The 26,605-nt window shown below is 47.8% G+C and overlaps 1 protein-coding gene across 4 annotated transcripts in view; it reads left to right on the top strand.

Moving 5' to 3' along the window:
* CLIC5 (chloride intracellular channel 5) overlaps window positions 1-26,605 on the top strand; it is a 190,848-nt gene that overhangs the window by 136,725 nt on the left and 27,518 nt on the right. For all 4 annotated transcript variants that reach the window (XM_079934913.1, XM_079934915.1, XM_079934914.1 and 1 more), the window contains 3 exons: window positions 3,028-3,137; window positions 6,927-7,052; window positions 14,886-14,992. In XM_079934913.1, coding sequence (XP_079791039.1) covers window positions 3,028-3,137; window positions 6,927-7,052; window positions 14,886-14,992 — 343 coding nt within the window. The remainder of the gene's footprint in view (window positions 1-3,027; window positions 3,138-6,926; window positions 7,053-14,885; window positions 14,993-26,605) is intronic.

Consider the following 26,605-nt stretch of genomic DNA (forward strand, 5'->3'; position numbering starts at 1 on the left):
AGGACATTATGGTGAATGAATTAAGTCGATCACAGAAAGACAAATACTGCATGATTCCAGTTATATAAAGGAACTAAAATAGCCAAAGTCATAGAATCAAAGAGTGGAAAGGTGGTTGCCAGGGGCAAGGGGAGGGGGGAGTGGGGAGTTACTAGTAACGGGAATACAGTTTCATTTGAGCAAAGTGAGGAAACTCTAGAGAGCTGCTTACAGCACTGGACCTACAGTCAACAATACTGCATTGTGCGCCGAAACATTTTTTAAGAGGGTAGATCTCATGTTAAATGTTCCTAGCACAAGCAAAGGGAAGGGAAGGGGAAGCTTCAAGAGAGATGCAAAGACAGTAAGGGTGTAAATCATAAAATCCTCACATACTGTTGCTCTTGGTCTTTCGGCAATTTTTGTCTACTAGGTCTAGAATCATAATATAAGACAATAGTGGAAATGTGGGGAGCTGTGACAACCACCAGCCTGTACACCCCCGCAGAGCTGTGGCACATGGACTGAAGGCTGGGATGCGTCACGCACATCCAGCAACCGCACCTCCTGCTCTGTGACCTTGGGTGAACGTGCTACCCGTCTGGGCTGGGCCCTCAGGGTGGAGTCTGCGCGTGGCAGTTAAGAGCTCAGGATCTGGAGCCAGATCGCCTGGGTTCATTCCAGGGACCCTCAGACCAGTGATTTCCCCTCCCTGTAATTTCCACTCAGCTTCCACATCTGTAAAATGGTGACACTATCTCACTACACAGATTTCGCATGAGCAATAAACACGTTAATAATATACGTAAAGCACTTCGAACAGTGCCTGACTATATAGACATGCGTTGGTATTATTAACATTATTATATGAATTTTTGGTCCAGCTAATAAGAATTCCAGTAATTCAGTAGTACCTCCTTCAATCCCCTTATGACCACCACCACCCCCGGAAGTAAAACAGATGAGAGTGTGTGGACCCTGGCTTTTGTTTTTTGTTTTTTAATTCTCCACTTGTCACTTACACCATAACTGGCCCTGGGGAAAAGTTCCTTTGTCAGGATGTCTTAAAGGACCAGGAACCTGTCAGATGAGTGCTTCTTGGGAAAGAAAGTCTTAAGGAACTGATGTCATCAACTCAAGTTTTGCAACGAGCTATTATTAAATTCACAGTCGCCTGTCTGAGTGTGGCTTTATCGGTAACTTTAGCCCTGTGGGCAGGGGTGGCGCCCGCCCTGTTGCCCTCCACCTTTCTGATTTTCTATAACCTAGCCTTGGTGTCTGAAACAATCAGGGTGGGTCTGTCTCCAGCACTAAGGAAAGTGAGAACTGGATCAGGATGGGGCTCTGGGTGGAGTTAAGAGAGAGGTAAAATAACTGTAATTTCATAGCAATTACCTACAAGCAATACCGTCAAAGGCGCCAGTTTTCCATTATAAACCTGAGCCTCTGCTGGGAGCGATGGGCCGGGTAGAAATAAGGACACAAACCTGCCTTCCCACCCGAACCCCACAGCAAACAAACCTCGAGGGGAAAAATAACGTGATGAGCTTGGAGGGTAGTGTTCTTCTCCTTCTCTTTCAGAAAAAGAAAATCTTAGTAAGCCCCCATTCCAGGATGTTGGTTGGATTGCTGGCAGCTTTGCAAACGAGGCTGGGGGGCCTTCCCTCTTTGAACCCTCCCTGTTAGTGGAGCCTGGTCCTGATGCCACCACGATTTCCAGGGGAGCCAACAGCAAACTACAATGAATGGGTACCAAGTACCATTTTGGGGCCAATAAACCACTCACTGGAAAAAAAATTACACAGAGATCAGTTCCCCAAACTTTTTGTTCGTATGTTTCTGAAAGTGTGTTCTTTATAAAATTCACATCTCTGCAGCCTACTCAGAGGTAAAGATAGACCTGCCTTTCAGACAAAAAAAAAAAAAAAATCTGCTGTTTTGAGGAGGGTACTGAGAAGGGGAAACGTGGAGAGCAGAAGTGTGCAGGTCCTCGATAATGCTATCTGTCATGCTTTCCTATGTGTTCCCATCTCATCCCCCAGCCCACCCCACAGGAGGCCATAAGCTTCTGAGTAAATGCAGTTTGGAATCCCCTGTGTAATTTCTTCCAGTGCCTTGTACATGGTCAATACGTATTCGTTGAGCAAAAGGATAATTTAACAAATGAATGGTTTATTGACACCAGGTCAAGTAGTAGTCAGAACCTAGTGGGACATTGAGTAACGTCTCGAGCCTGCTGACAAGATAGAAAGACATAGGGTCAAAATCTGAGGGTCTATACTCATGACGTCTTCACGGAGTAAGGACCAAAGGGTAGAAGATAAACGACAGAGGAACATACTTTGGCGAGGTATAACCAAAGCAAAGCATTTCTTTGGTTAGAACTGGTTTAGAGCTATCCTCAGAATGGACTGATTTGAGAGATATATATTGCCGGTGAGTGGACATATTCAAGCATAGACAAGATGATTACTCAAGAGTATAGAAGTTGGTCCGACATCATTTGTGTTAGACTATGTGATGTGGAAGGTCTCTCTCTCTTTTTTTTTTGTGGTACACGGGCCTCTCACTGTTGTGGCCTCTCCCGTTGCGGAGCACAGGCTCCGGACGTGCAGGCTCAGCGGCCATGGCTCACGGGCCCAGCCGCTCTGCGGCATGTGGGATCTTCCCGGACCGGGGCACGAACCCGCGTCCGCTGCATTGGCAGGCGGACTCTCAACCACTGTGCCACCAGGGAAGCCCTGAAGGTCTCTTTTTACCCTGAGATGCAAGGGTTCAATGGTTTCAGAAAGTTATGACTCTCCGTAATCACCATGCTGGAAACTCACATTCAGTTCTGCACGTGTTTATCGAGCCCTCACCCTGTGCCAGGTGTCACCTTGCATAAACATTAGGAAGACAAGGATAAATCTTAGAGGGCAACTTTAAAGTAAGGCTGGGGCATGGACTTTCGGTTCTGCCCAGACTGGTGTCTGGCTGTTGCAGTCCTATATTCCTTCTTGCTGATGTGCACGAGCTAACTCAGGACTCTGGTGCTCTTCTTTCTAGGCTGGAATCGATGGGGAAAGCATTGGCAACTGTCCCTTCTCCCAGCGCCTCTTTATGATCCTCTGGCTGAAAGGAGTTGTGTTCAACGTCACCACTGTGGATCTGAAAAGGTAAAGGATGGTACATTCATGAGCAGGAAGAGAGACTCTTCCATGAGGGAGGGCGAAAACCTCGAGGCTCCCAGCATCCTCCTGCTCACACCTTGCTGGCCAGAACCCTAGAGCCCTAGTTACAAGGGAGGCTGCAAGAGCGAGCAACACCCTTGGAACAGAGCAAATCCCGATGAGCAAGGAAGAAGGAGGGAATGGACAACAGGTATCTCGACTGAGAGTGTCTGGCACAGAGATGGGCGCAGCATCTAAAAATCTGAGAGGGAGCCGTTCTGGTCCTACTAGTGCCCCCAACCTAGGGGACCCCAGCCGGACTTCAGGTGTGAAAGGTTGAGTTTCCGAGGAGCTGGGCTCCATACTGTTTCTCCCATTATGTTCGCATCTTTAGAACTCCTTAGTGTGAGAGCTCTGGGTTAGAGACTGGGATGGAGAGTTACTCGTGTTCTGCTTTTAAAGTGCAGTTTTGATGGCTGTTGAAAATACGGGCATTGCTCACCACCACAAGCCCCACTGTTTCCATCTTTCTTCTCTTTCCTCTCCTCCGCCTGTCCTTTAAATGCGGAGTGGCTCAGGCTCCCTCCCTGGGTCTTTATCACCTGCCACAGCTTTCCCCCAGTGAGCTTAGCATACTCTCCCTGTCACCTTTATGTCAATTATTCCATACCCAGAGCCCTGCTCTCTTCTAGATATTTCCACTTGGATTTTCTCTTATCACTTTGAAATCAGTGTGTCAAAAATTGTACCTTCATTCTCCCTTTGAATTGGGGTCCCCTCCTGAATTCCTTTGTTCTTCCGTTTTCCTAGGCACTGAAACGTTTCCAGCTCCCTTCTCTTGCCACCCCCATTGTCCATCAGTCACCAAGCCCAGGGCATTCTCTCACCATGCTGTCTCTTACTTCCAGGCTCTCTTGTCCATTCCCAAAGCCCACACATGGTGTGGGTCCCACCACTGGCAGCTGGACTGTTTCTCTCTTCTTCAGACTGGTCCTCCTCCTTCTGGTTTCTCTCTGTCTCTCTCTGATCCATCCTTTATATTATCATAAGGATAGTCTTCCTAAAATAATCCTTTCATCACGTGGCTCTCCCTACTCAGAAAACCTCCTGACATTTCCCATTGCCTGCAGCATAAATGCATCTGCAGCCCTCCTTTGTCTTTGCCTTGGTTCTTCCCAACATGATCTCCCAGGGCCTATCTGCCTCTGGCAGGCTGGACCACCTTCTGCTGCCCTTGTCCCTCTGGCCTCCAGCCGTTGCCTGGGATGCTTCCTCTGTCTCACAGAGGCTCTCTGTTTTTCCTGAATGGAGAGATGGTGCCCAGCCCCCAGAAGCAACCCCCTCCCCTGGGAAGCTTCCCCCTCCCACCCTACCACTCTCAGGCAAATCTATCACTCAGCCTCCCTCCAGACTCACCCAGCATCTATGGTCCATTTTGCATCTCACCAGTTTACGATATCTACAATCCCGATGCTTTACAACTAGTGCATGCTTTCCCATAAAAAAGTCACATAAAGTGTAACCCTGTGACGGAGATCTTATTTCTTCATTCTATATGAGGAAACCAAGACAGACACATTTAAATGACTTGTCCAAGGCGCCCACCTGGAATTGGAGGGGCTGCCACTAAAAACCCGATCTTCTTGGTTCAAATAGCACGTTCTTCAGGACACGTCAGTTATGAAGTTTGTCTTGTCATTCGCATCAGACCTTCAGTTCCTCAAGGGAAAGTCGAGATCATGTTTTGAGTTTCTTTGTATCTGCCACAGCAGCCAATGCATTCGTTCGGGGCCCTGACTAATTTCTGTCAAATGAATGAAAACACACACGAAATGCAGACATTGTCTGTGACAACTACAGAGAGCAGACTTTCCTGCCGTTGGAAAGATTGGCTTCCTTCAGTGGAGAACAGGAGGTCTTTGGAGTATCATCTGTGAAAGTAGACTCGTATTTGTCTGGGGATCAGGATGGGAGAGGGAACCATCCCAGCATTCCTTAGATCCTCACACGGCTCTTTCCTAGCTGTCATCACATCCGATCCTGCCAACACCCTTTGAGGTGGGCAGGTATCACGACTCCAGTTTTATAGATAAGGAGAATTGCTTACTGCAAAAAAAAATTATATATATATATATGTATATGAATTAAGGAATTTAAAAAATGTATGATACAGTGAAGTTTAGCAATTCCTAATAAAACTAATTTCTTATCCCGGCATCACCATGTATTGGTGGAGTGACCTTGAATCTTCTCTTTTCTGAGCCCGTTGCCTTACCTGTACGATGGGGATAAAAGTTATGCCTTGTTTCTAGAGTTACTGTGAGGATCTGATTAGCAGGCCATGGACCACTTGCATTGTGTTGTGCTGGCTTGTAGCAAGAACACCGCACGCGCTGCCTCTTCTTAGCATCATCCTGCCCTCCCGGAGCTGGCAATCCAGGCAGGGAAGGAGGACTGATATACATTAAATAATCTGTAAGTTGGACTTGGCAATATGTAATTAAGTTCTAATTACATAATTTCATAACTACTGAAGAGGGTCAACAAGGAGAGGGGGCCACCCCTGACCAGTGTCCACTGGCAAGGTCAGCTGAGCTCCAGCGGTCAGGGCAGTACTTCCCAAGGATGCCAGACTCCAGGGCCCATTGTTCTCTTGAGTTCTAGAAAAAGAAAACCATCCTTCATAATTTCTGGATCTTTAAGCCACAGAGGAGTCATTGCTGAAAAATAAAATCAGTATAGATTTTCCCTCCCTGCTGAGAACCCAAGCATTGCTGCCTTAGGTGAGCTTTCAAAAACAGGAGGAGAAGGTAAAGAATGTCTGAAAGGAAGAACACTCACAAAGCAAACACAGGGACCAAGGAAATTCGATTTTAGAAATGCTTTTCTCAGTGTCAATTGTCTGAGGAGTTCCAAGTGCCGCAGAAGGCAGCTGGAGAGTGTGCCTGTTGGGCAAGGATGTGGGAGGGGCACCTTAATTGAAATTCTTCTCTTCCCCTCCCAAGCTGATTACGCCAGGAATGTGTTTCATTAGACTCCTCTTCCCCGTTGTTTACTCCTTTTGGGTTCCTCCATCTAATGTTTTCCACGCCTGCCTCCCACAGGAGTGTGGCATTCTCAGAGAGAGCGTTTGGGGTGACTGATGGTCCAGCCCTGCCCGGGGAAGTTTCCATCATTATCTCTCCTTTTCCTCCCTCTGTCCTCTGTGCAGCCTTCTCCCTGCCCACTTCCCTCCATCCGTCCACCAGCCCTTCTTCCCCTCGCTTTGCTCCATCTCTGCACCTCCATTCTGACCGGCTGTGGGGAGCCCAGAAACTCAGCCTTGGACGTGAATAGGGGCCCATGGCAAACACAAGGTCACTCCCTTCCCATTGCGCAAACCTTGAAGAACAGAGAAGATCGTTCTTCGTGTAAAAGAGTGACTGAATTCATGAATGTTTAAAGTTTGGGATTCTGCCTCGTGCATTTTTATAAAGCTGATGAGTGAAGGACCTTTTGAAAGCAAAGCCCAACTTCCTCCCTGGGTATCAGAAGCTTGGCTTTAGCTTAAATATTCACCTGTGATCACACTGCTTTTTCAAAGTCCATCCGACTTGCTCCTCTCTCACTGAATCCCACCGGTCGGATATCCTGTGTCACACCACATCCTTCCAGAATCTCTCCAACCTCCTCTGCCCTACGCCTCACACCGGGTCTGTTTTTGCCGACGGGCGTCTAATGGACAGTACACCCTGGGCTTCCCTGTCCGTGAAGCACCCTGGTGTAAGCCACCCCTGAACCTTGCTCTCTCCACAGAAAGCCAGCCGACCTGCACAACCTCGCCCCTGGCACCCATCCGCCCTTCCTGACCTTCAACGGAGACGTGAAGACGGACGTCAATAAGATCGAGGAGTTCCTGGAGGAGACTTTGACCCCTGAAAAGTAATGAGCTGCTCGTTTCTGGAGCTAATGACAGGGAGGGGGGTCCTTGTGCTTTTCTGGATCCTGGGGGAGATTTCCAAAGGGGCCTCATCAATCCAGAGCCCAGGTCCCTCTTTGCAAAGGGAGAGTCCCGCGTGGCCCTCCCCACCCCCAAAGGGATGCCAGTCTCAAACCTCCTCCACAAAGCCCAACCCCAAGAGTTGATGCCCCTTAACGCCAGGTCCCTCGGCCTGAGTGAAGGCCAAGGCTCCCTCATTGCAGAACAAGAGCTGAAAGGCGGACGAAGTGAAAAGTCAGCCAGGAGAGAGGTAATCCCATGACTTAAAACCACACCAAGGTATGAATAAGAGCCATAAATCTGACCCTGTCAGGTCGGAGCCCATAATTAAACATGAAAAACACGGGCTGAAGGCAGTTCCTCTTCTGAAAACAAGCTCAGGGAGAGGAGAGACCAGAGGGCTGTGGGTTCCTGTCCGGTAGATAAGCTGCTCCTGATGGGAAAAAGGAGTGAACAGAAGAGAGGAGAATTCTAAAAGCTGCTGGAAGCTAGACTTGTTCATTGTACTCTACTGAAATCAGGGATTCAAACAATCACCTTTAAAAAAAAACTGGAACAATAATATTACATATAGAGTAAGGTGTGCACGGACTTTATCCTGTGGAATAGTCACTGAAAAGCTTTAAGCAAAAGTGTTGGAGAATCCGTTTTCAGGCTTACTTTGGGGGATGGGGGGAGATGGGGAGGGCAGAGGAGGAAAAGCTCCTAGAAATCAACTAGGAAGGAGCCAACTGGTGACATTCCGCATAAGATAGACTGGAGGGCTGGGCTAAGGCAGTGACAGGGAAATGGGGGGAGAGGGGTAGGAAGGATTTTAGGACATACTCAGTAGGTAAAATAAGTGGGATTGACTATAAAAATGACCATCTTGCATTTATTTTAAAGTTTTATTTTTTAATTGATATTTATATAGCCCTCACTTAGTGGGCCCTTAAAGGTAGGTGCTATCATTATCCTAATTTGATAGCTGGGGAAACTGAGGATCGGAGAGGTTAAGTAGCTTGCCCAGGGTCACACATCTAGCAGATCACTGTTAAATCAGAACTCCCAGTGGTGATCTAATTAGGCCTCAACCATTTATACATTCTTCCTAAAAATGTATCCTCGGCCATCCACATTAGGACAGTTTATCTCCATAGTGAGTGTGGAAAATTGCCTCAAGTCCAATAGACTTTAAAATAAATGCATTGATTAAATCAGCGGGGCAGCCCCACCCGTAATACCAGGCCAGCCCCTTTGCTGAAAAGACCCCCAGGGGGCTCAGCCTCCTTCTTCCTCCCTTGGGACTCAACCTCACTGCTGGCTCTGGTTTGGAATCCAACAACAGAAAATGAATGCTGTTTTCAATAACTAAATAGGGTTTGGACTTTGTCTGGGAGATCCAGAGGGGAAAGTCCACGATGAACTTAACATTTTCCCTTCTAGAAGTAATACCCGCACGCAGGAGTCCTTGCTTCCATCAAGGCCAGTAGGGAATGGGAAACTGAAACAATGCAGAGGATGGATAGCCAGCCTGGTGGGTGGAGGCGTGCAGGGTTGGGCTGGGCTGGGCCTGGAGGCCGGAGTCCACTCCTGGATCTGCCAGTGATGCACTGTGACCCCTCGAACCAGTCTCTTTCTTGCTCTCGGTCTCCATTCCCTCCCCTGTGAAAGGATGACCCTTCATGCCCATCTTAGCCAGGCTCCCTCAGTCCCCATTCAGCGGTGCCTTTGGGGGGCTGTTTCTCTAACTCAGGGCTCTCTAATCTATATCCCCAACAGGACCAAGGGGGCCCATGAGGATCCCCCCCCCCCGGAACTGTATGCCCATGTGTACAGGTAGATTCTTCCAGACGAGGGCTGTGATCAGATTCATCACCATATCATCCGATTCTGGAAAATTTCCATGACCCCAATCAGGCTAAGCTATGCAGGACATAGACACCGCCTCTTCACTTCTCTCTCCACCTGTCCTGAGCTCTGCTTCATCTGGTCCAGGTCCCTCTGGACTGCAATGTGTGTAGGAGGTTTTACTAAGTCCATTCCTGACGTGTCAGTGACCCTACGGTCCGCCACGCCACAGTAGCAGAACCTCAAAACTCTGAAAATGCACAACTCCAGGAGGGCACCAAGGTGGGACCCTAGTGATGAGGCCATCAACCACTTCAGAGCCCCCAGGAGTGTCCTTTAGCTGCCTTTGTATGGATCAGACTGGGGTAGGTACCATAATTGCCTCCCAGGAAATGTCAGCAAACCTGTGCTTCAGCCCTGCAGAGGCAGACCGGCTGCTCTGCCCACAGCAAAGCCACCCACCTCGGCTGGCTTCCCACCAACTCTAGCTGGGAGGTCGGTCAGGTGGCCCATGTCCAGAGGCCCCAGGCGGAGGGCAGCCTGGCCTTCTGGTTCTCTAGGGGGCAGCAAAACCCCCGTTCCTGTTCCACAAACGCTGGTCGGCATGTGTTTCTCATCACGCTGCTGTTTGTGAAAGCTGCCAGAGAGCCAAGAAATTGTGGGAGCCTTTTTCCCCTTAGCTCTATTTTTTAAAGGAAAAAACCCACACACAAACACTCCAGCAATCTTTTTAAAAGATCACACTGGGTTCCACAAAGCATTTGGTGTCAAAGTGAGGAATCTAGGAAGTCTCAAGAAGTTTCCAAATGAGACGAACTTCCATCCTTCTCCTTAGACTGACCCAGTTAATGCTGCACAGGGAAGCGTCGGGATTATTGTTGACATGCTGCCTTTACCCTTCATCCTCATCCTCATGGAAGGGCCCGAGGTAGTGGGATCCAGAAGTGAGAGTCAGGAGACCAAAGTCCGGCCACCTTTCTACACAGCGCTTGTTGTATGAACTTGGCCAAGCCTCGTGCCCTCTCAGACCCTCCCCATTCCCTCATCTCTGAAACTACATAGTCTCTAAGATGCCTTTCAGCAGAAGTTCTGTGATTCCACGCATTTTTCAAAGTGCTTTCCCAGAGCCGGTTGCGGTTTGAAATAAACAGTGGTAAAAATTCAGGGGAGTGAACGGGTAAAGTCTAGTTACATGTTTTGTCATTTAGTCAGTCAACTATCACTCAAGTATTAACAGTGTTCAGAGCCATACCAGAATTGGAAGACACTTTGAATTCATTATTTTAAGAAATGTTTATGGATATTTCATGATAGTAAAAATCACGAAGTTTCTTCTGATCCTCTGGGAGGTGGAGAAGCAGCCTCAGTACCAAGCACAGGATGGCATAGTGGCTGAAAGTACAGTAAGTCCCCTACATATGGACGAGTTCTGTTCTGAGAGTGTGTTCCTAAGTCCAATTTGTTCCTAAGTCCAACAAAGTTAGCCTAGGTACCCAACTAACACAATCGGCTATATAGTACTGTTCTGTAATAGCTTTATAACACTTTTCACATAAATAATACATAAAAAACCAACAAACACAAAAAATAAAGAAAACATTTTTAATCTTACAGTACAGTACCTTGGAAAGTGCAGTAGTACAGTCCCACAGCTTGTGCTTCTTAGCGGTACCAGCTACATCTCACTGCTGCTTTTACGCTTGCTTCCGGACATCCGGGGCTTGCAGTAAAGATACTGTACTACTGTACTCTATACAATACTATACAGTAAAGTACAGTAAAGTACACAAAAAGCACAACCACTTGTAGAGGATGCATGCCCGTGACAGCGTATGCCAGACATGTGAACTAACTTACATGATTGGACATGCGAATGCACGTTTGCATCTTTGAAAGTTTGCAACTTGAAGGTTCGTATGTAGGGGGCTTACTGTATGGGCTTTGGAGTCAGAATGCCTTGGGTTCTAAGCTGAACCACCAGGTTGTGCTACACCGAAGTAACTAATTGACCACAAAATCTCAGTAGCTTAACAGAATACAGGTTTATTTCTCACTCATGCAGAGTCTGAGTGGGTAGTGTGGCCCTCTTCTCTTTTGTAGCTGTTGAAATACATTTCTTCCAAGACTCCTTCAGCAGGGAAAGAGGGAGGAGAAGGATGATGCAAAATATTTTTAAAGCCCAGGGTTATGAGTGGTTACATCACTTCTCCTCCCATACTATTGGTCAGAATCCAGTCACATGACTCCAACCTATCTGAGAGGGAGGGGCAGGGAAATGCAGAGAGGCACGTGGGTATTTAATGAGCATGTGTGGTCTCTGCTGCAGATAAATTACTCATTCCCTCTCTGATCATCAATTCTCACATCTATAAACTGATGACGTCATGTTGATCTCGAGGGACTATTATTGAAGATGATACTGCTTAACCTAGTGCCTGACGTAGAGTCAGAGCTCATTATATGGCAGCTTGAAGAGCTAGAGAGGTCGGTGCCTCTTTTGTGACCGTCTCCCAGTAATCATAAAAACTACTGGTGAGCTTAGGTCTTAAATCCACAGTTCCCAGGGGTTGTCTTTTTATGAATAAGCCAGACCCCATCCACCTGCAGGGATCATTTGTTTAAGTAGCAGGGATAAGACAAGGCAAGCTCACAGTTCTGGAGCAGAAAAGTCAGAAGCATTAATCTGCTTCTCCAGTGAGGGTTTGGTGAGGTGAGGAAGCAGGAATAACACAGAAGGGAGAGAGGGGACATCCTTCCACTTTTCAGCTTATTTGAAAACAGAGGGTCAACACTCAGGCTGCCAGAAGAGCCCCTGGAATCAGCAGAGGTCACTCCATGAGGGCGAGATGACTGTTTCTCTTTTTCTCCAGTGTATCCCCAATGCCAGGGACAGGGCTTGGCCCCTGGTAGGTGCTTACTGCATGTTGGTTTAGTTGCATGGAGTCCTTTTGTTCAGGGGCGTGGTGGCCTATGGTTAGTCAGTGAGATGTCTTTTGGGACTCTAAGCCAATCAGAGCATTTCCATCTGCAATCATATCTTATTTTTTTTTGCTACTATTTACCAAAAAAAATTGTTTTGATGAGTGGCCAACTGTTTTACTTCCCAGAATGAAGCTTAAGTGCATATCTAAAATGAATGCATTTGAAATAAGATATCTTAAAAACAGAGTGGGGAGAAATTTTCATTATTGAGAGCAGGGGTTGGCCAACTTTCCTGGAAAGAGCCAGGGAGCATTTTTGACTTTGCGGCCATATAGTCTTTGTAGAGTAAAGGCAACCATAGACAGTATGTAAGTAAATGGATGTGGCTGTGTTCTATGTGTGAATGCTGAAACCTGAATTTCATATTATTTTCACATGTCACAAAATAATATACTTCTTTTGATTTTTTTTCAATTAGTTAAAAGTATACAAAGTATTCTTAGCTCATGGGAGGTACATAAACAACTGTTGAGCTGGATTTGGCCCATAGGCCATCATTTGCTCACCCTTGAGTTAGAGAAATTGCCCATCTCTTTGATTGTCACCAGATGACATCACAATCTTATTTCAAAGATGTTTCTATAAATGAAGTACTATTTGTTAGCCTTTTAGAGAAACAGAATGTACCCTGGAACCCACTTATTTGCATATTTAAAATGCAGTGTAAATATGGAGCTAAAATAAAAGCACTTAACATCCTGTACAGTAGCTGCCCCAAATCTAGTTACCAAACTCTGTAAGGTTAATATTTGAAGACACACTTCCCACAAGGACAGTCTTCCAGTGGGACATTATGCTGTAAAGTCAAATCTCGATGAATCATAGTGCTTAGAAAACAGGATGGCCCTCGCACGGTCTCCCTGAACACATGGCCCTTTTTTTGCCTGTCTTGGATTTGCTGCCCCCCAATCATGTTTGGCCCACACTGGCCATGAAGAAATGGTCAGATTAGTGGAAGTCTGATCAAATGATGGCATAAATAAAAAAAAACCCCAACAAACCCAAAGGAAAAATGCATTATCTAGGCCCTTCTCTCTTTACATTATTACCTTATCAAGCAAAAACAAGGAGTGCTTGGTATATATTAAAATAATTTAAGACATTCCATTTTAAGAGCATGCCTAATTCTATGTGAGAAAGCCAAAATAGGGATGGATGATCCTAAATTCCCTCGTCTTGGAAGATTAACCTAGCATCCTGCAGGAACAATTGCTTTGTACCCCAAGTCAGAGCAGATGAATTGATGATTCCCAGGGTATTCAGGAAAATATGTGTGCAGAACCTGTGCAGAGCGCCCCCTCCTGGTGGTTGAGGGGAGTTCCTCCATGGTGCTCAGCCCAGCTCCAGGGGATGTTTTGGAGCTTGTAGGGTAAACAGCAGAGTTGGTGAGAGGCCACAAGACATGGAACTTAAGATCTGGGCTTCCAGAGTGAAACTGCCTGGGTTGGGCTCCTGGGTCTGCCACCTGGCCACGTGAACTTAGACGAATTGCTTAGCTTCTCTGTGTCTCGTTCGTCTTCTGTGGGAAATGAGGCTAATGACAATACCAAAGAAACTATGAGGAGTAAATGATGAAACTGCGAAGGGGTTCGAACAGTGTCTGGCATGTAGTGGACACAGTACAAGTTAGCTTTTGCTGATATTGGAGAAGTGGTGTGATGCAGTGGGAGGGTCATTGCTTCAGCGCCCAAAAACTGGGTTCTCAGGGTCCCTCCAGTATTTATTCCCCATGAGCCCTCAAATAGCCATTTAACGTCTCTGGTCTCCAGTTGCTTCCCCATAAAATGAGGACGATAATGCCTCTGTATCTGACTCTTGCCAGAGGGCTGGACCCAGTGACTTTCCGTGGACTCGTCCAATGGCAGTATCTGAAATTTGACAGCCACCTAATGTGGCCCAGGAGTGGGCGGTCCTAGCTAATGGTCAGTGGAGAAGCCAAAAAATGAAAGAGCACAAATACTTGTTACAGGCGTTTTGGTTCAAGTTATTTAAAACATTAAACCAAAAAAAAAAAAAGATTTTGCATTTTAAACATAAAGTAGCCAAATAGTTCTCAGTCCACACTGTTCACCCAGAGATCACAAAGGTCCACATACTTGGTGATAACGATGACCTAGCAATTGTCCCCCGTCTCCTCCCACCCTTGCCTGGCCATCCATGTAAAATGTTTGTGAAATAATATGTTTTGAAAATTAGAATGGCTTGTTTTGATGGTGCCAGTGGGGTCAAAGCAAGTTTGCCTCATTTGGTCTCAAGGCCAGTAGGAGAGAGCCCTCACCCCAGTTTGCCTCTTATACTCTTCTGGCTTCAAAATGGAAGAACGCATGAGGGAGGGGCGCTGGGTCATTGCAAATATATCTCCATGCCTGGAAATAAAACAATTGCAAATGCTTGTCCCACTGACGTAGCCTGGTAGTTTCTGCATCTGATTCCTGCACACAAAGAAGAATATTTCAGAAGAGGACCATTCCTTTCAAGAGACGATTTCAAGGCCTCAGTGCCAAGGTGCCTAGCACCTCCTTGCTCCTAGAATTAGCTCCGTGCAGCTAGGATTATAATCGCAGGGCTGGCAGTGGATAACACGGGTTGGGGAAAAGTCTGGGACCCCACCTGATGCAGAGGAGAACTCACTGAGAACTTTGACTAAGGCCTGGGCATTGCCGCATCATTGTTTGTGGTCCCAGGAAGAGAATACACCCTGGACCCTCTGAGTGGTGCTCTGCTTTTTTGCCCACAGGCTGCATTCCTGGGCAGTTCTCCACACCTCACTGGACTCTAGTTTCCTCTATCATTGAACTAGAGATGCAAGTGCCCACCCTCCCTAGAGGATGGGTTGGAGAAACACCAAAAGATTTGTAGATCCTGCTAGAAACAAGAGTGTTTCCTGCTAGAAACTCATCGTGAGGTGATGGGAAGGGGCTCTGAGTTCTCACTGACCCTAGAACACTGGTCTTGCATTCCAGGTACCCCAAATTGGCTGCGAAGCACCGGGAATCCAACACAGCGGGCATCGACATCTTCTCCAAGTTCTCCGCCTACATCAAAAACACAAAGCAGCAGAACAACGCTGGTAAGTGGTTCCCTTCTACCCAGAGCCCCTGGTGGCACTGTCCCCTGCCCAGGGCATCTTCAGACGCTCAGACCAGAGAAGCAGCTGGAATCGATGCTTTAATTCACTGACCCTGAGGCCCCCTTGATGCAGGAGAGTGGGTGGTAGGTCTTGCTTTCTGGCCAGTGCAGGAGAAACGGCCAGTGAGCCTTACTGTGGAGCTGGAGGAGGGATGCAGTTTGTGTCTGAGCCTGCCATAGTGCACATCATGATACACCACACACAGGGTCCTGCCTCGGCCGTACGACTGTCTGTTTGTCCCCAATTCATGACCCTGCTGCGCTCACAGGAAGTCCTGTTTGGAACAACACATTGCGGCTTCCAGGGGGTTGACCAGAGCCCATGGTGGGACAGGGCAGTCACCGTGGTGGTAAATGCTCAAGGCAGAGCCCGGCCCTCTGCATTCCCCCCCACGGCAAGTGCAGAAGGTGCTGGGAAGCCTCTTCTCCAAGCCTGGCTCAGCCTCCACCCGGCCCTTAATTTCTAGCATTGGCCATAGAACTCAGACTTGGTTCTCTTCTGGTGCCTTCTCAGAGGGGTTCGAGCTCCTCATTTAAGCTGGTAGCACTTTTAGTCCCTCACTTGACTTGGTCCGTTAAGCAGGAGCTGAAGCAATTTGAATAGAACTGTCACATCGAGCATGTGTAACTTTAGAACAGTGTTAGCTCCTGTGAGGAGAAGGAAGAAGGATGAGGAAGTTTGCTTGCCCTCCGAATAGGAGGATGGAGCCCAGGGCTGAGCCAGGCAGAGCAAGGGCGTCACGAAAACTTCGTGAATGAGTGAGTGAATGAATGGTGATTGGCTGGACAGCACTTCTTGAGTCTTCATGAATGAACAAGGAACTGAATGTATATCAGACGAACACGCAATGGATCCTGAAACAAGGTGGTCCATTTGTTTGGACCACCTTGGAGCTAACTGCTGCAGGAGCTCAGAAGAGAAAGACATCTCTTTGGACCAAAGTGACCAGGAAAGGCAGCCGGGATGAACTTTGGGCAGGAACAGTGGTGTGGTGGGAAGTAAATGATCCAGTTAACAGCCGCTGTGGAGCTGGATCGTGCCATGCACAGAACTAGATTCTAGAAAAAGAACTAGAAAAAGACACGCAGTCTTCAAGGCCTCCTGACTGGTACAGAAGAAAAGGCTTAAGTTCACAAAAATACCAAGAAAAGACGTAAATGGTGGCTTCACCAAAGGGAGTCTGATTATCTGCCCTGTGAGAGGAGGAGAGCGTATCTGCCAAAGGGGTTCAGGAGTAAGAAGGAGTCACCTCTGGGTCATCTGAGAAGATTTCCTGAAGGGGTTTCACCTGGGTGGTGAAGATCCAGGGGGAGTCAGCTGGCCGGGAACATAGGATGGAAAACGTGGGGAGGGTGAGAAAACTCCAGTGACAGAGACCAGAGAAGCATCTGGAGTCTGCAGTGCCAGCTGGGGGGACTGGATGTTATCCTGTGGGCAAGGCAGTCATTAGAGGTGCATGAAGAGGCACTGCAGCGAGAGTGGCCTTTTAGGGGCAAGAAACAGGAGAAGCACGAGGGAAACCTTTTACATTTACTCAGCGCTTTTGCTTCGTTGATGTTTGCAGCCTGTGGTGTGTTGAGTATTATCCCGCAGTCCGTATCCACCTGGGACCTCAGAATGTGACCTTATTTGGAAATAGAGTCTGCAGATGTAGTTAGGTAACGGTCTCGAGATGAGATGATACTGATTTAGTGTGGTCCCTAAATCCAATGACTGGTGTCCTTAGAAGAAGAAAAAGAAAATCCAATGACTGGTTCTACATGATGGATCAATTCTCCACTCCCGTGGTGGATACAGAAACCACCATTCAGGATCTCCCTGTTGTTCACAAATCCTCAAAAATGACCCCAGCTACTGGAACTCAAGACCCCATCCTGGAGGAGCCATCCACAGCTAGCACCCAAGGGAGTTGTCCGTTAGTTAGTACATTCAGTCATTCATTGATTCATTCAACAAACACAGATTACACGAAGTGGATCCAAGTCTGAGCTAGTGTTTAAAGGGTGCTCCTTGTGTGCCAGGCACCGGGCTGTGTTCCGGACTTGCCAAGACAAATGAGACAACACCATTGTCCTCGATAAACTAACCATCGATAGGGGCCTGTGAAACATGCAAACATGCAGTTACTGACCTGGGTTTGAGTCCCAGATCTGCCACTTAGAGCTGTACCACTTTGCCCGAGAGACTTCTCTCTGAGCCTCCGTTTCTGCATCTGTAAAACATACTTAATAATGCTTTCAATTTCATCAGTCTGACAAATAAGGCCATTAATAGCCTATCCAAGGTTTGTCATGCAGTCATTTATTTATAAGTTAATGCATGTAAATCCTTTAGCACACTGCCTGACACGTCATAAACGCTCTTTAAATGTTAACTTTGATTATTACTAGAGCAAAAATGAGACAAACACGAATACTGGCATCAGGAACTGCTGCTTCGGCTCTTACTTTCTGACCCCTAACCAGCACTTCCAAATCTCCCACTCATTTAGTCTCTTTTCTACTTGTTTAATTTTGGTTCCCATTTTCTTCGTACATTTTCCTCCTCTCCAAAGTATACAGTTGCTCCCTTGGTCCATGGATGTGGAATGGGCAGGTTCAGAGGGCTGACTGTCCTGTGCCACTTTATAAAAGGGACTTGAGTACCTGTGGATTTTTGATACCCGAGGGAGTTCGTGAGTGAGAAGAGCTCTAGGGATGACACCCAAGGATCACCCACAGCTGTGGGGTCAGGAGGGTCTGAGGGAGCGGAGCCAGGGAGGAAGATAAAGAAGGAGTAGCAAGTGAGGAAGGGGGCAGGGGGTTGGGGGGTCGTGAAGATGAGGAAGAAAAACTTTACGGAAAAGATTGATCTATGATATAAGACACAGCCCAGGTCATGGGAGGCTTTGCCTTTTGTGTTCAGCTTTCTGGACTTGTCCTCAGGCATCCTTCTCCGACTGCTTCTCTCCTCTGCACCATAACTCAGACCCTACTCAACAGGAGAGTCAGGCTGACCCAGGAGCACAGGCCCTTCTCCCTTGGAACTCGGAGGTGCAGCGAGAGACCAAGAAACCACGTGGCCCGAGGAAGGGCGTCTTGGAGGTGGGAGAGAGCAGCCCTGCATTTAGATGTGGCTGTAGGAGTCCCTGCCCTGGGCCCCACACATTCGTGCTTCAATCTTGCAAGGAAAGGTTTTGTCATTTGTTGAGTCTTGAAGGTTTATAGAGTTCTGCAGCAGAGGACGATGGGGAGGGCGCCAGCACGATCCGTCCCGCCTTTGGCATGTCTGGTAACGAGCCTGGAGTTAGCCGTGCTCAGCTCTGCCCTGCTTCCTGCATCCTGCATCCCGCCTCTGCCTGGCAGAGGCCACTTTTCAGCCATGCCGGTGGCCCCATCTCTAATGTCCTCCCTCTCTGCGAGTACCCATCCTGGCCCTTCTCCGTTCACCTTCCTCAGAGATGCCACCGTGGCACACAGACCCCAGGCGACCCAAGACTGGGCAGCAGCCCCCAGACTCAGCAGTTCCGGCTCCCCTCGCTTCCCAACCCCACAACTTGCTCAGCGCTCTGCCCGCTGGGATGTCAGTTTGGTGTATCCCTTCCCTCGAGGGGTTTCTTTGACACCCTCCTTTACCTTGTCACTCCCACTCTTCTCTGTCATCTTGTAAGAGGACCTGGGCTTTTCTCTCTGAATATCCATCTTGTATTTTGCATTTTTTACCCTCAAGCTGCTGTTTGAACAGACTCTTAAAAACCTCTGCCAAACCCCTTGGCTTTCAAGAAGCTCATTGTAGCTGTTTATTCTAATCCTGGCATAAATTACTATATTTTACTTTCTTTTCCCCCAACCTCTCTTTTTTCTTCTGCTTCAATCCTGTCCATTCTACTGGCTTATTTCACTTTTTGTACATACTGCAGGGTCCAGGCAGTTAACAAATGGATCTCATGTGTGTTTCTAGTTCTCTATTCTTATTCGCTATTTTTAAAGTCCTTTTTTAATTCCTACAGCCCTATCACGTGTCCCTAGATATAGTTAATATCCCTGCCCACGTGACCATCTCATTTTTGGCTTGTGTCTCATTCTCATGTACTTTCCCCCATTTTCCATCACCGTTCCTTTATCCTCTGCACAAGCCCATGTCCACGGGGCTCTCTTCCCCTGCTAAGAGGTCTAAAAAGTCCCAAACCCCTCTGTTTGTGTCTAATCCATAGATCATATGCAGCCTTGTGGCTTTTCCTTCCTACATTTGCATATTCCTTTTTCACACATCTGACACAGGCTGCCTGTACCACCTATTTCTGTGCTAAGTGGTGTTTTTCCCATCGTTGGCCTTTCAACGCTCCCTCGAAATTCCCTCATCTCATCCCCCCTCAAGTCTGGCTTTCTCTCTTATTTCCGCCTCTGTATGCATCCGTCTTGGGGGCGTTCTTTCTAATTTTGAAATGTATACGAACGGCTTTATAGCCACTCACAGGGACACGTAAAGCTCTGCAAAGCAACATACCCTAGAAGGAGGTGAGAAAGAAAAACAAGGCGGGTCATAAAACGAGCTCAGGGCGAGCACAACGGGAAAGGCAGCTCCCAGAGCCCCAGTGCTGAACACAGACAGCAGACCACGAGACCCTGGTCAAGATGAAAGCAAACCAGCCTCCCAGGATAATGACAAGTATTCCCGATTTGGGGCTTGAGTCGTAGTCATAGAGGAGCTGTTATTGTCATCTTCTTTGTCCATTCCCTCCTGTGACTCCCCTTCCTGTTCTCTTGGAGCCCAGGCCCGCTGACTTCATGCCAGTATGACTCCTCCGTCTTCACCCCGCCCTTGGGCTGCACCCCTCCCCGCCCGTCTCCTCTTCAGTCCTCACTACACCTGACATCCATTTTCTTCTTTTTCCTACCTAGGCCTGTTTCTCTCTCTGTCTTTTTTAATCTCCTTCATAGACAGAGTCTTTTTTTTTTTTAAGTTTCTTTTTAAGTTTTGTGTGTTTTTTTGATGTGGACGAATTTTAAAGTCTTTATTGAATTTGTTACAATATTCCTTCTGGTTTGGTTTTTTGGCCACGAGGCATGTGGATCTTAGCTCTCCGAACAGGGATCAAACCCTCACCCCCTGTACTGGAAGGCAAAGCCTTAACCATTGGACCACCAGTGAAGTCCCCCATAGACAGATTCTTAAATCCACACTACACTCTGTATCTCCATTTATTCAGTTTCCACGCAACCCAATCAAGGGTGGCCTAGACCAACCTTCATAAGTGTCATCAGTGGTGCACGTGGGGCTAAATCCAACAGGCATTTAATTAATTAATTAACTAATTAATTATTAATTTATTTTTAGTATAGTTGATTTACAATGTTGTGTTAGTGTCTGGTGTACAGCAAAGTGATTCATGTATATATTTATGTATGTGTATCTATTCTTTTTCAGATTCTTTTCCATTATAGGTTATTACAAGATGTTGAGTATAGTTCCCTCTAGGTCCTTGTTATATTTTACATATAGCAGTGTGTACTTGTTAATCCTGAACTCCCAATTTAGCCCTCCCCCTCCCTTTTTTTTAACTGACACATAACCTTGTATTAGTTTCAGGTAGACAACATAATCATTCAATATTTGTATTCATTGCAAAATGTTCACCACAATAAGTCTAGTTAACATCCATCACCACACACAGTTACAAAGTTTTTTCTTGTGATGAGAACTTTTTTTTTTTTTTTGCGGTACGCGGGCCTCTCACTGTTGTGGCCTCTCCCGTTGCGGAGCACAGGCTCCGGACGCGCAGGCTCAGCGGCCATGGCTCACGGGTGCAGTCTCTCTGCGGCATGTGGGATCTTCCCGGACCGGGGCACGAGCCCGTGTCCCCTGCATCGGCAGGCAGACTGTCAACCACTGCGCCACCAGGGAAGCCCGTGATGAGAACTTTTAAGATCTACTCTTTTAGCAACTTTCAAATATGCAATACGGTATATTATTAACTATAGTCGCCATGTTGTACATTACATTCCCAGGTCTTATTTATTTTATAACTGGAAGTTTATAGCTTTTGACCCCCTTCACCCATTTTGCTTGCTCCCCACCCCCTGCCTTAGGCAACCACCAATCTGTTCTCTGTTATCTGTGAGCTCTGTTTTTTGTTTGTTTTTAGATTCCACATATAAGTGAGATCACACAGTATTTGTCTTTCTCTGACTCATTTCACTTGGCATAATGCCCTCTGGGTCCATCCATGTTGTTGCACATGACAAGATTTCCTCCTTTTATGGCTGAATAATATTCCAGTGTGTGTGTGTATACACATATATATCACATTTTCTTTATCCATTCATCCATTGATGGACACCTAGGTTATGTCCATGTCTTGGCTATTGTAAATCACGCTGCAGTATACGTGGGAGTGCAGATATCTTCTTAAGTTAGTGTTTTTGTTTCTTTGGATAAATACCCAGAAGTGGAATTGCTGGATCATGCCTGTCTCTTTTTATTATGACTGATGGGCCCCTGTGCTGTGTTTGCAAAGATGTCCCCCTTTCTAGCTATGGAAGACACTGGGATATCCTAACATACTCCTGCTAAAATATTTGCCCTAGTAAGATACTTCTAACTTCCTAAATAAAGTCCTAAAGCCCCTTCCTTGGACACCCATGATGTGCTGGCCCCAGTGCTATGTGTTTAGAGTCCCATGCTTGCACTGAGTTGTCTCTCTAGCTGTTGACCTTTATTAGTTGTAAGTGCAGTGGCCATATTTTCCAAACTGAAAAATCGCATGTCTAACAAATTGCCTTCATTGAAAATAATCAAATTATAAGAAATCAGTACTGTCCCAGAAAATCCAGGACATATGTCTCCAAATGAAAAGCACCTGGCTTTTTGGTCCCCAGTCCAAATCCACACCTGGCTGCCACTGTGGGGGGGGGGGGGCGGGAAGGGAAGGCAAGTGCATCACATTTCCTGCCACCTCCTGGCCCCAGATCCTTGACCAGACAAATGAGTCTCCATTAGCCATGAGCTTCTCTGAGCAGTCTTGGTTCTGTTTCCAAATAAGGATCAAGGTTTCCTCCCTTCCTGAGGCTTGTGTCAGCGGCTTCACTTCCTGGGACCTGGAAGCAGGTAGCAGGCGCCCTGGGTTTATTCTGAGAAAATTGATAGTCACAGCCACGTATCCTGAAGAAGAGACCCTCAGGGTATCTAGAAACCTCGGTGAGCTCATCTCATCATTGGGCTGGTCATTCTCTCTGGATGGACATGTGACTGAAGGCCTACATCGTGGTTATCAACACAATATCAATTACTCTCATCCTGCCTCTCTCGCCCCCAGCATCTCCCGAAGCCTTCAGGAAAGGCAGCTTGAGCAAACCAGCCACAGCTGGATTCCTTACTCCTTCCTTGTCTCCCTCCTCCATTCAGGCCCGAATCTTCAAATCACTCCTGTCTTCTCTTCTAAGAGGTGGCCCCCGAAGTGGGCCATGCTCCGGGTGGATGCTAGTAGAAAAAGAATCTGCCTGTAGCACTGGCGATCTTCTTTCCCTGCCACGTTCTCCAAGGCTCGTGTCCGCATGAGCTCACCCCTGTCCGCAGCCTGCCTGGCTCCATCAGACCAACACACAGACTCCTCCTGCGTCCAGCTCTGCTCATGCTTGCCCCTGCATCAAAGTGCCTCTTCCCTAGCACATGCCCCTCACTCCCTTTTTTTTTTAAATTAATTAATTTATTTTACATTTATTTTTGGCTGTGTTGGGTCTTCGTTTCTGTGCGAGGGCTTTCTCCAGTTGCGGAGAGCAGGGGCCACTCTTCATCGCGGTGCGCGGGCCTCGCACTGTCAGGGCCTCTCCCGTTGCGGAGCACAGGCTCCAGACGCGCAGGCTCAGTAGTTGTGGCTCACGGGCCTAGCCGCTCCGCGGCATGTGGGATCTTCCCGGACCGGGGCACGAACCCGTGTCTCCTGCATTGGCAGGCGGATTCTTAATCACTGCGCCACCAGGGAAGCCCCCTCACTCCCTTTTAATAAGATCTGTAAGAGCCCTTAAGTACATATATTAAACAAGACAATCCCCATTGGATGTATAGAAAATTGAGGATCACAAGACTTCAGCTCAATATTAAGAAGTTTACAATTAAATCTGCAGAATGGGCCACCAACTAAAGAAGAGAGGGTCCCGTCAACGGAAGGGTACAAAAAGAGACTGGACCTTCAGAGGTTGGACTTTTTCCTAACCTAAGTGGTCGACTATTATAAGACACTTATTTTAAGTACCACTAAGAAACAAAATGTGCCTTCAAGTAAACAAAAATGCTTTCACTTAAACTCTAAGATTTTCATGGTAAGACGCAGTCTGATTTCGAAGATGTCAAATGTGAAAAAATGTGCCTCTTAGTCTCGATGAAATATGGAAGGCAATTCCCATAGCCCTTTTTTTCGTGGGCCTCTCACTGTTGTGGCCTCTCCCGTTGCGGAGCACAGGCTCCTGACGCGCAGGCTCAGCGGCCATGGCTCACCGGCCTAGTTGCTCTGCGGCATGTGGGATCTTCCCAGACCGGGGCACGAACCCGTGTCCCCTGCATCGGCAGGCGGACTCTCAACCACTGCGCCACCAGGAAAGCCCTCCCATAGCCCTTTTTAAATCTAACATTCTGTTACTTCCTAGAGGCTAAGCGTGAAATGTCAAACCCTCCCTTCTGCTTGACCTTGAGCTACCCTGTTGGAAGGAAAGCGAATTGAGGTCAATACTGCTTCCAAATCCCTCTGGGATGGCTGTCCTAACCCCATATCCCTTTGTCTCTCCTGCCTGGAAACAAGTAGTGCTTATCTCTTAGCTCAGGGTTTGGCAAACTTTTAGACTTTTCAGGCTCTGCAGGATGTCGCCACTGCTCAACTCTGCTGCTGGAAGAATAAAGTGGCCACGGACAATACGTAAACCAATGGGCGTGGCTGTGCTCCGATACAACTTCTTTTATGGCACTGAAATTTGAATTTCACAACATGTTCAGGGATCACAAAGTATTATTCTCTTTTGACTTTTTTTCCAACCATCCAAAAATGTAAAAAACATTCGTAGCTTCAGGGCAGTGCAAAAATAGGCAGTAGGCTGGATTTGGCCCTTGGACTGTAATTTGCTGAGCTCTGTCTTAGACAGTCCAGGGCTACAATAGCAAGTTCTCTTAATTTCTAGGCCTCTCATCCTCCTCATGTCTAGTATAGAGACCATAATAGTGTCCTTTTTTGCATTGTCATGTTAGTTAAACGAATGCATGCATTAAAGCACTTCAGACAGTAGGCACCAATAGGTGATGGCTGTTACTGCTTCTGCTGTTCATTTCATGAATCCTCCCCCAGATCCCATGGTACCCACCCTTTGGACTGGGCAGTCCAGCTTTCCTGGTAATGTAGAAGTATGTGCTGCCCTCTTCTGGCAGGTGGAGGAATCAGCGCGAGGGAGAGCTCCTCATGTTTTAGTGTAAGGAAGCCTATGGACTTTTAAGCATCTTCTGCGTTCAGGGGCTCGGTTATCCTGAACTTTAGTTGGGAATTCCAGAAGACGCCAGGTCTCCTTCGGGGGCTTGAAGCCATCTTGCTTTATCTGTCCCCTGCACCCAGGGTGGGGCATGTGTCCCAGCCTGATGGATCCTCCAGAGGTCGCTGGCTGCCTGGTGATAAGCTGTCCTCCATCAACTACTTCTTCCTCCCTTGCCTCTCCCTACTCCATCACCTCCAGTCTTTGCTTTTATGAACTTCCTTGACCTAAAGTAGGAAAGTATTTGAAAGGAGCCAGAGCGGCCTGGGAGGGCCGTTAGCCCAGAACTAACAAGCCCCTTACTATCAAAGCCCCCTGTGCTTTTTCCTGCAGCCTCGTGAAAGCCAGCTTCTGTGGGGGGCAGGGGTGGAGCGTTTCTCCAGATTCCCCAGGATGTGGCAAGCCGCGTTCAGAAGCCAGTGTGCCTTTATTATTCCAAGCCAACCGTTTCCATCCCGGGCCCTTCCTTCCTTCACCTCTTCCTCCCTTCTGCCCTCAGCCCCAGGTCACGGTGGGCCCAGGCTGGAGGCCAGGCCTTCCCAAGGGGATGGGCACGACCCTCCCTTATTCAGCCTCGTGCTCAGAGATGAAAGCTAAGGCAATATGTCAAAAGGAGAAGGAACGTGCGTTGTAATCGCGCTGCTCAGAGACAGAGGTCCTGAGGTGGCGTGGGCTTCCAGATCTATGCTATAAGAAACCCCAACGTTTTCTTTTGGAGGAAGATAGCTGTGTCCAACTCGGGACAACGGGTTCCCTGGAAGGAGGCCCGAGCCCAGGCTGTTATCACGAGGGCATCTCCGGGGTGGTCCCTGGACTACCACAGTGCAGAGGGTAACGCGGGGGACTGTCTTCCCACTTCCTCACAAAGCAGCCACTGCTGTCTCATTTCAAAAACGCCTCTGGTCATAAAGGAGCCCTTCAGGCTGCCTTCCTTGGCCACCCTTGCGTGCCCGGGGCCAGCTTGGGGTATTTCGTTTGTTTGTTTGTTGGGTTACCGTTTTGCTTTGATTAACAGTCTTACGAGGAAAAACCACCTAGGCTCGGTGGGACCCACCTCCGAGGTGTGGAGCGCCCTGCAGAGATGCTCGGCTGTCTTCACACCCGCGGAGGGTCCTTGAGGCTAAGAGCCGGAGGGAGGGGAAGGGTCGAACAATTCCTTTTGGCACCTACAGCGGCTGCCCAGAGCATCCCTCCAGAGGGTCTTGGATTTGGCGTATGATCAAGGCCGTCGCTGTGGCCATGTGTAATTTCACAGATGTTGCTCCTGAAATGAAGTCTTCAGGAAGGCGGTTGGTGGCATTGGGCTGTTGAAGGCGGCAGGCCTGGGGAGGGAGGAGGGGGAAAGGGGGATGGCAAGCAGGGTCCTGCGTGGGTGGGCGCATTCATTAGTGGAGAGAGCCGCCGTTAGCTGTGTGGGCTCCCGGCAGCAGAGCTGAGACCACCAACACCATTCCATGTGCTGGAATTTCCCGCCGTCTGACCAGAACGAGCTCGCCTGGTCTGGCCTGGCCTCGGATCAAGGCCTGGGGAATAAGGAACATTAAATGACTAATTCGAACACGAGTTCAGTGCTCTTGCACCTCGGGCTACCGTTACTTTATCCTGTGCAACGGAGACAGACTCTTACACAGTCTGCACGTGGGAACTCAGTCTCTACCTTTCTCTGTCTCTCCCCCTCCATGCAGACATACACACACACAAACAGCTAGTGTGTGTTCTGATATTTCTATGTGCCAGCTACGGCCATTACATGCCTCCTCAAATAAACAGGGTCATCGATCAATTAATCTGAAAAAAAAAAAAGTGCTTGCGTGTAAAGTTGTATTAGTGCCAAGACACGATGGGGTAGCTTTGCCGTTAAGCCCCATGGTGTTCAGACCACAGAAGCATGGGGTGCGTGTGGGTGCAGGTGTCTACATGTCATTGTGTGCGTACCGGTCTGGAGGGCTGTAGTTGGTTTATACGGTGACTGCACTCATAGTCTGTCATCTGTGATTAGAACGTAGCTTTGAGGGAAAAGTCCCCCTCTTCTCTGTTGACTCTCGGTGGAGAATGGCTCTGGGGA

This window comes from Stenella coeruleoalba, assembly GCF_951394435.1.
Source record: "Stenella coeruleoalba genome assembly, chromosome: 10".
In the NCBI taxonomy this organism is placed as follows: Eukaryota; Metazoa; Chordata; class Mammalia; order Artiodactyla; family Delphinidae; genus Stenella; species Stenella coeruleoalba.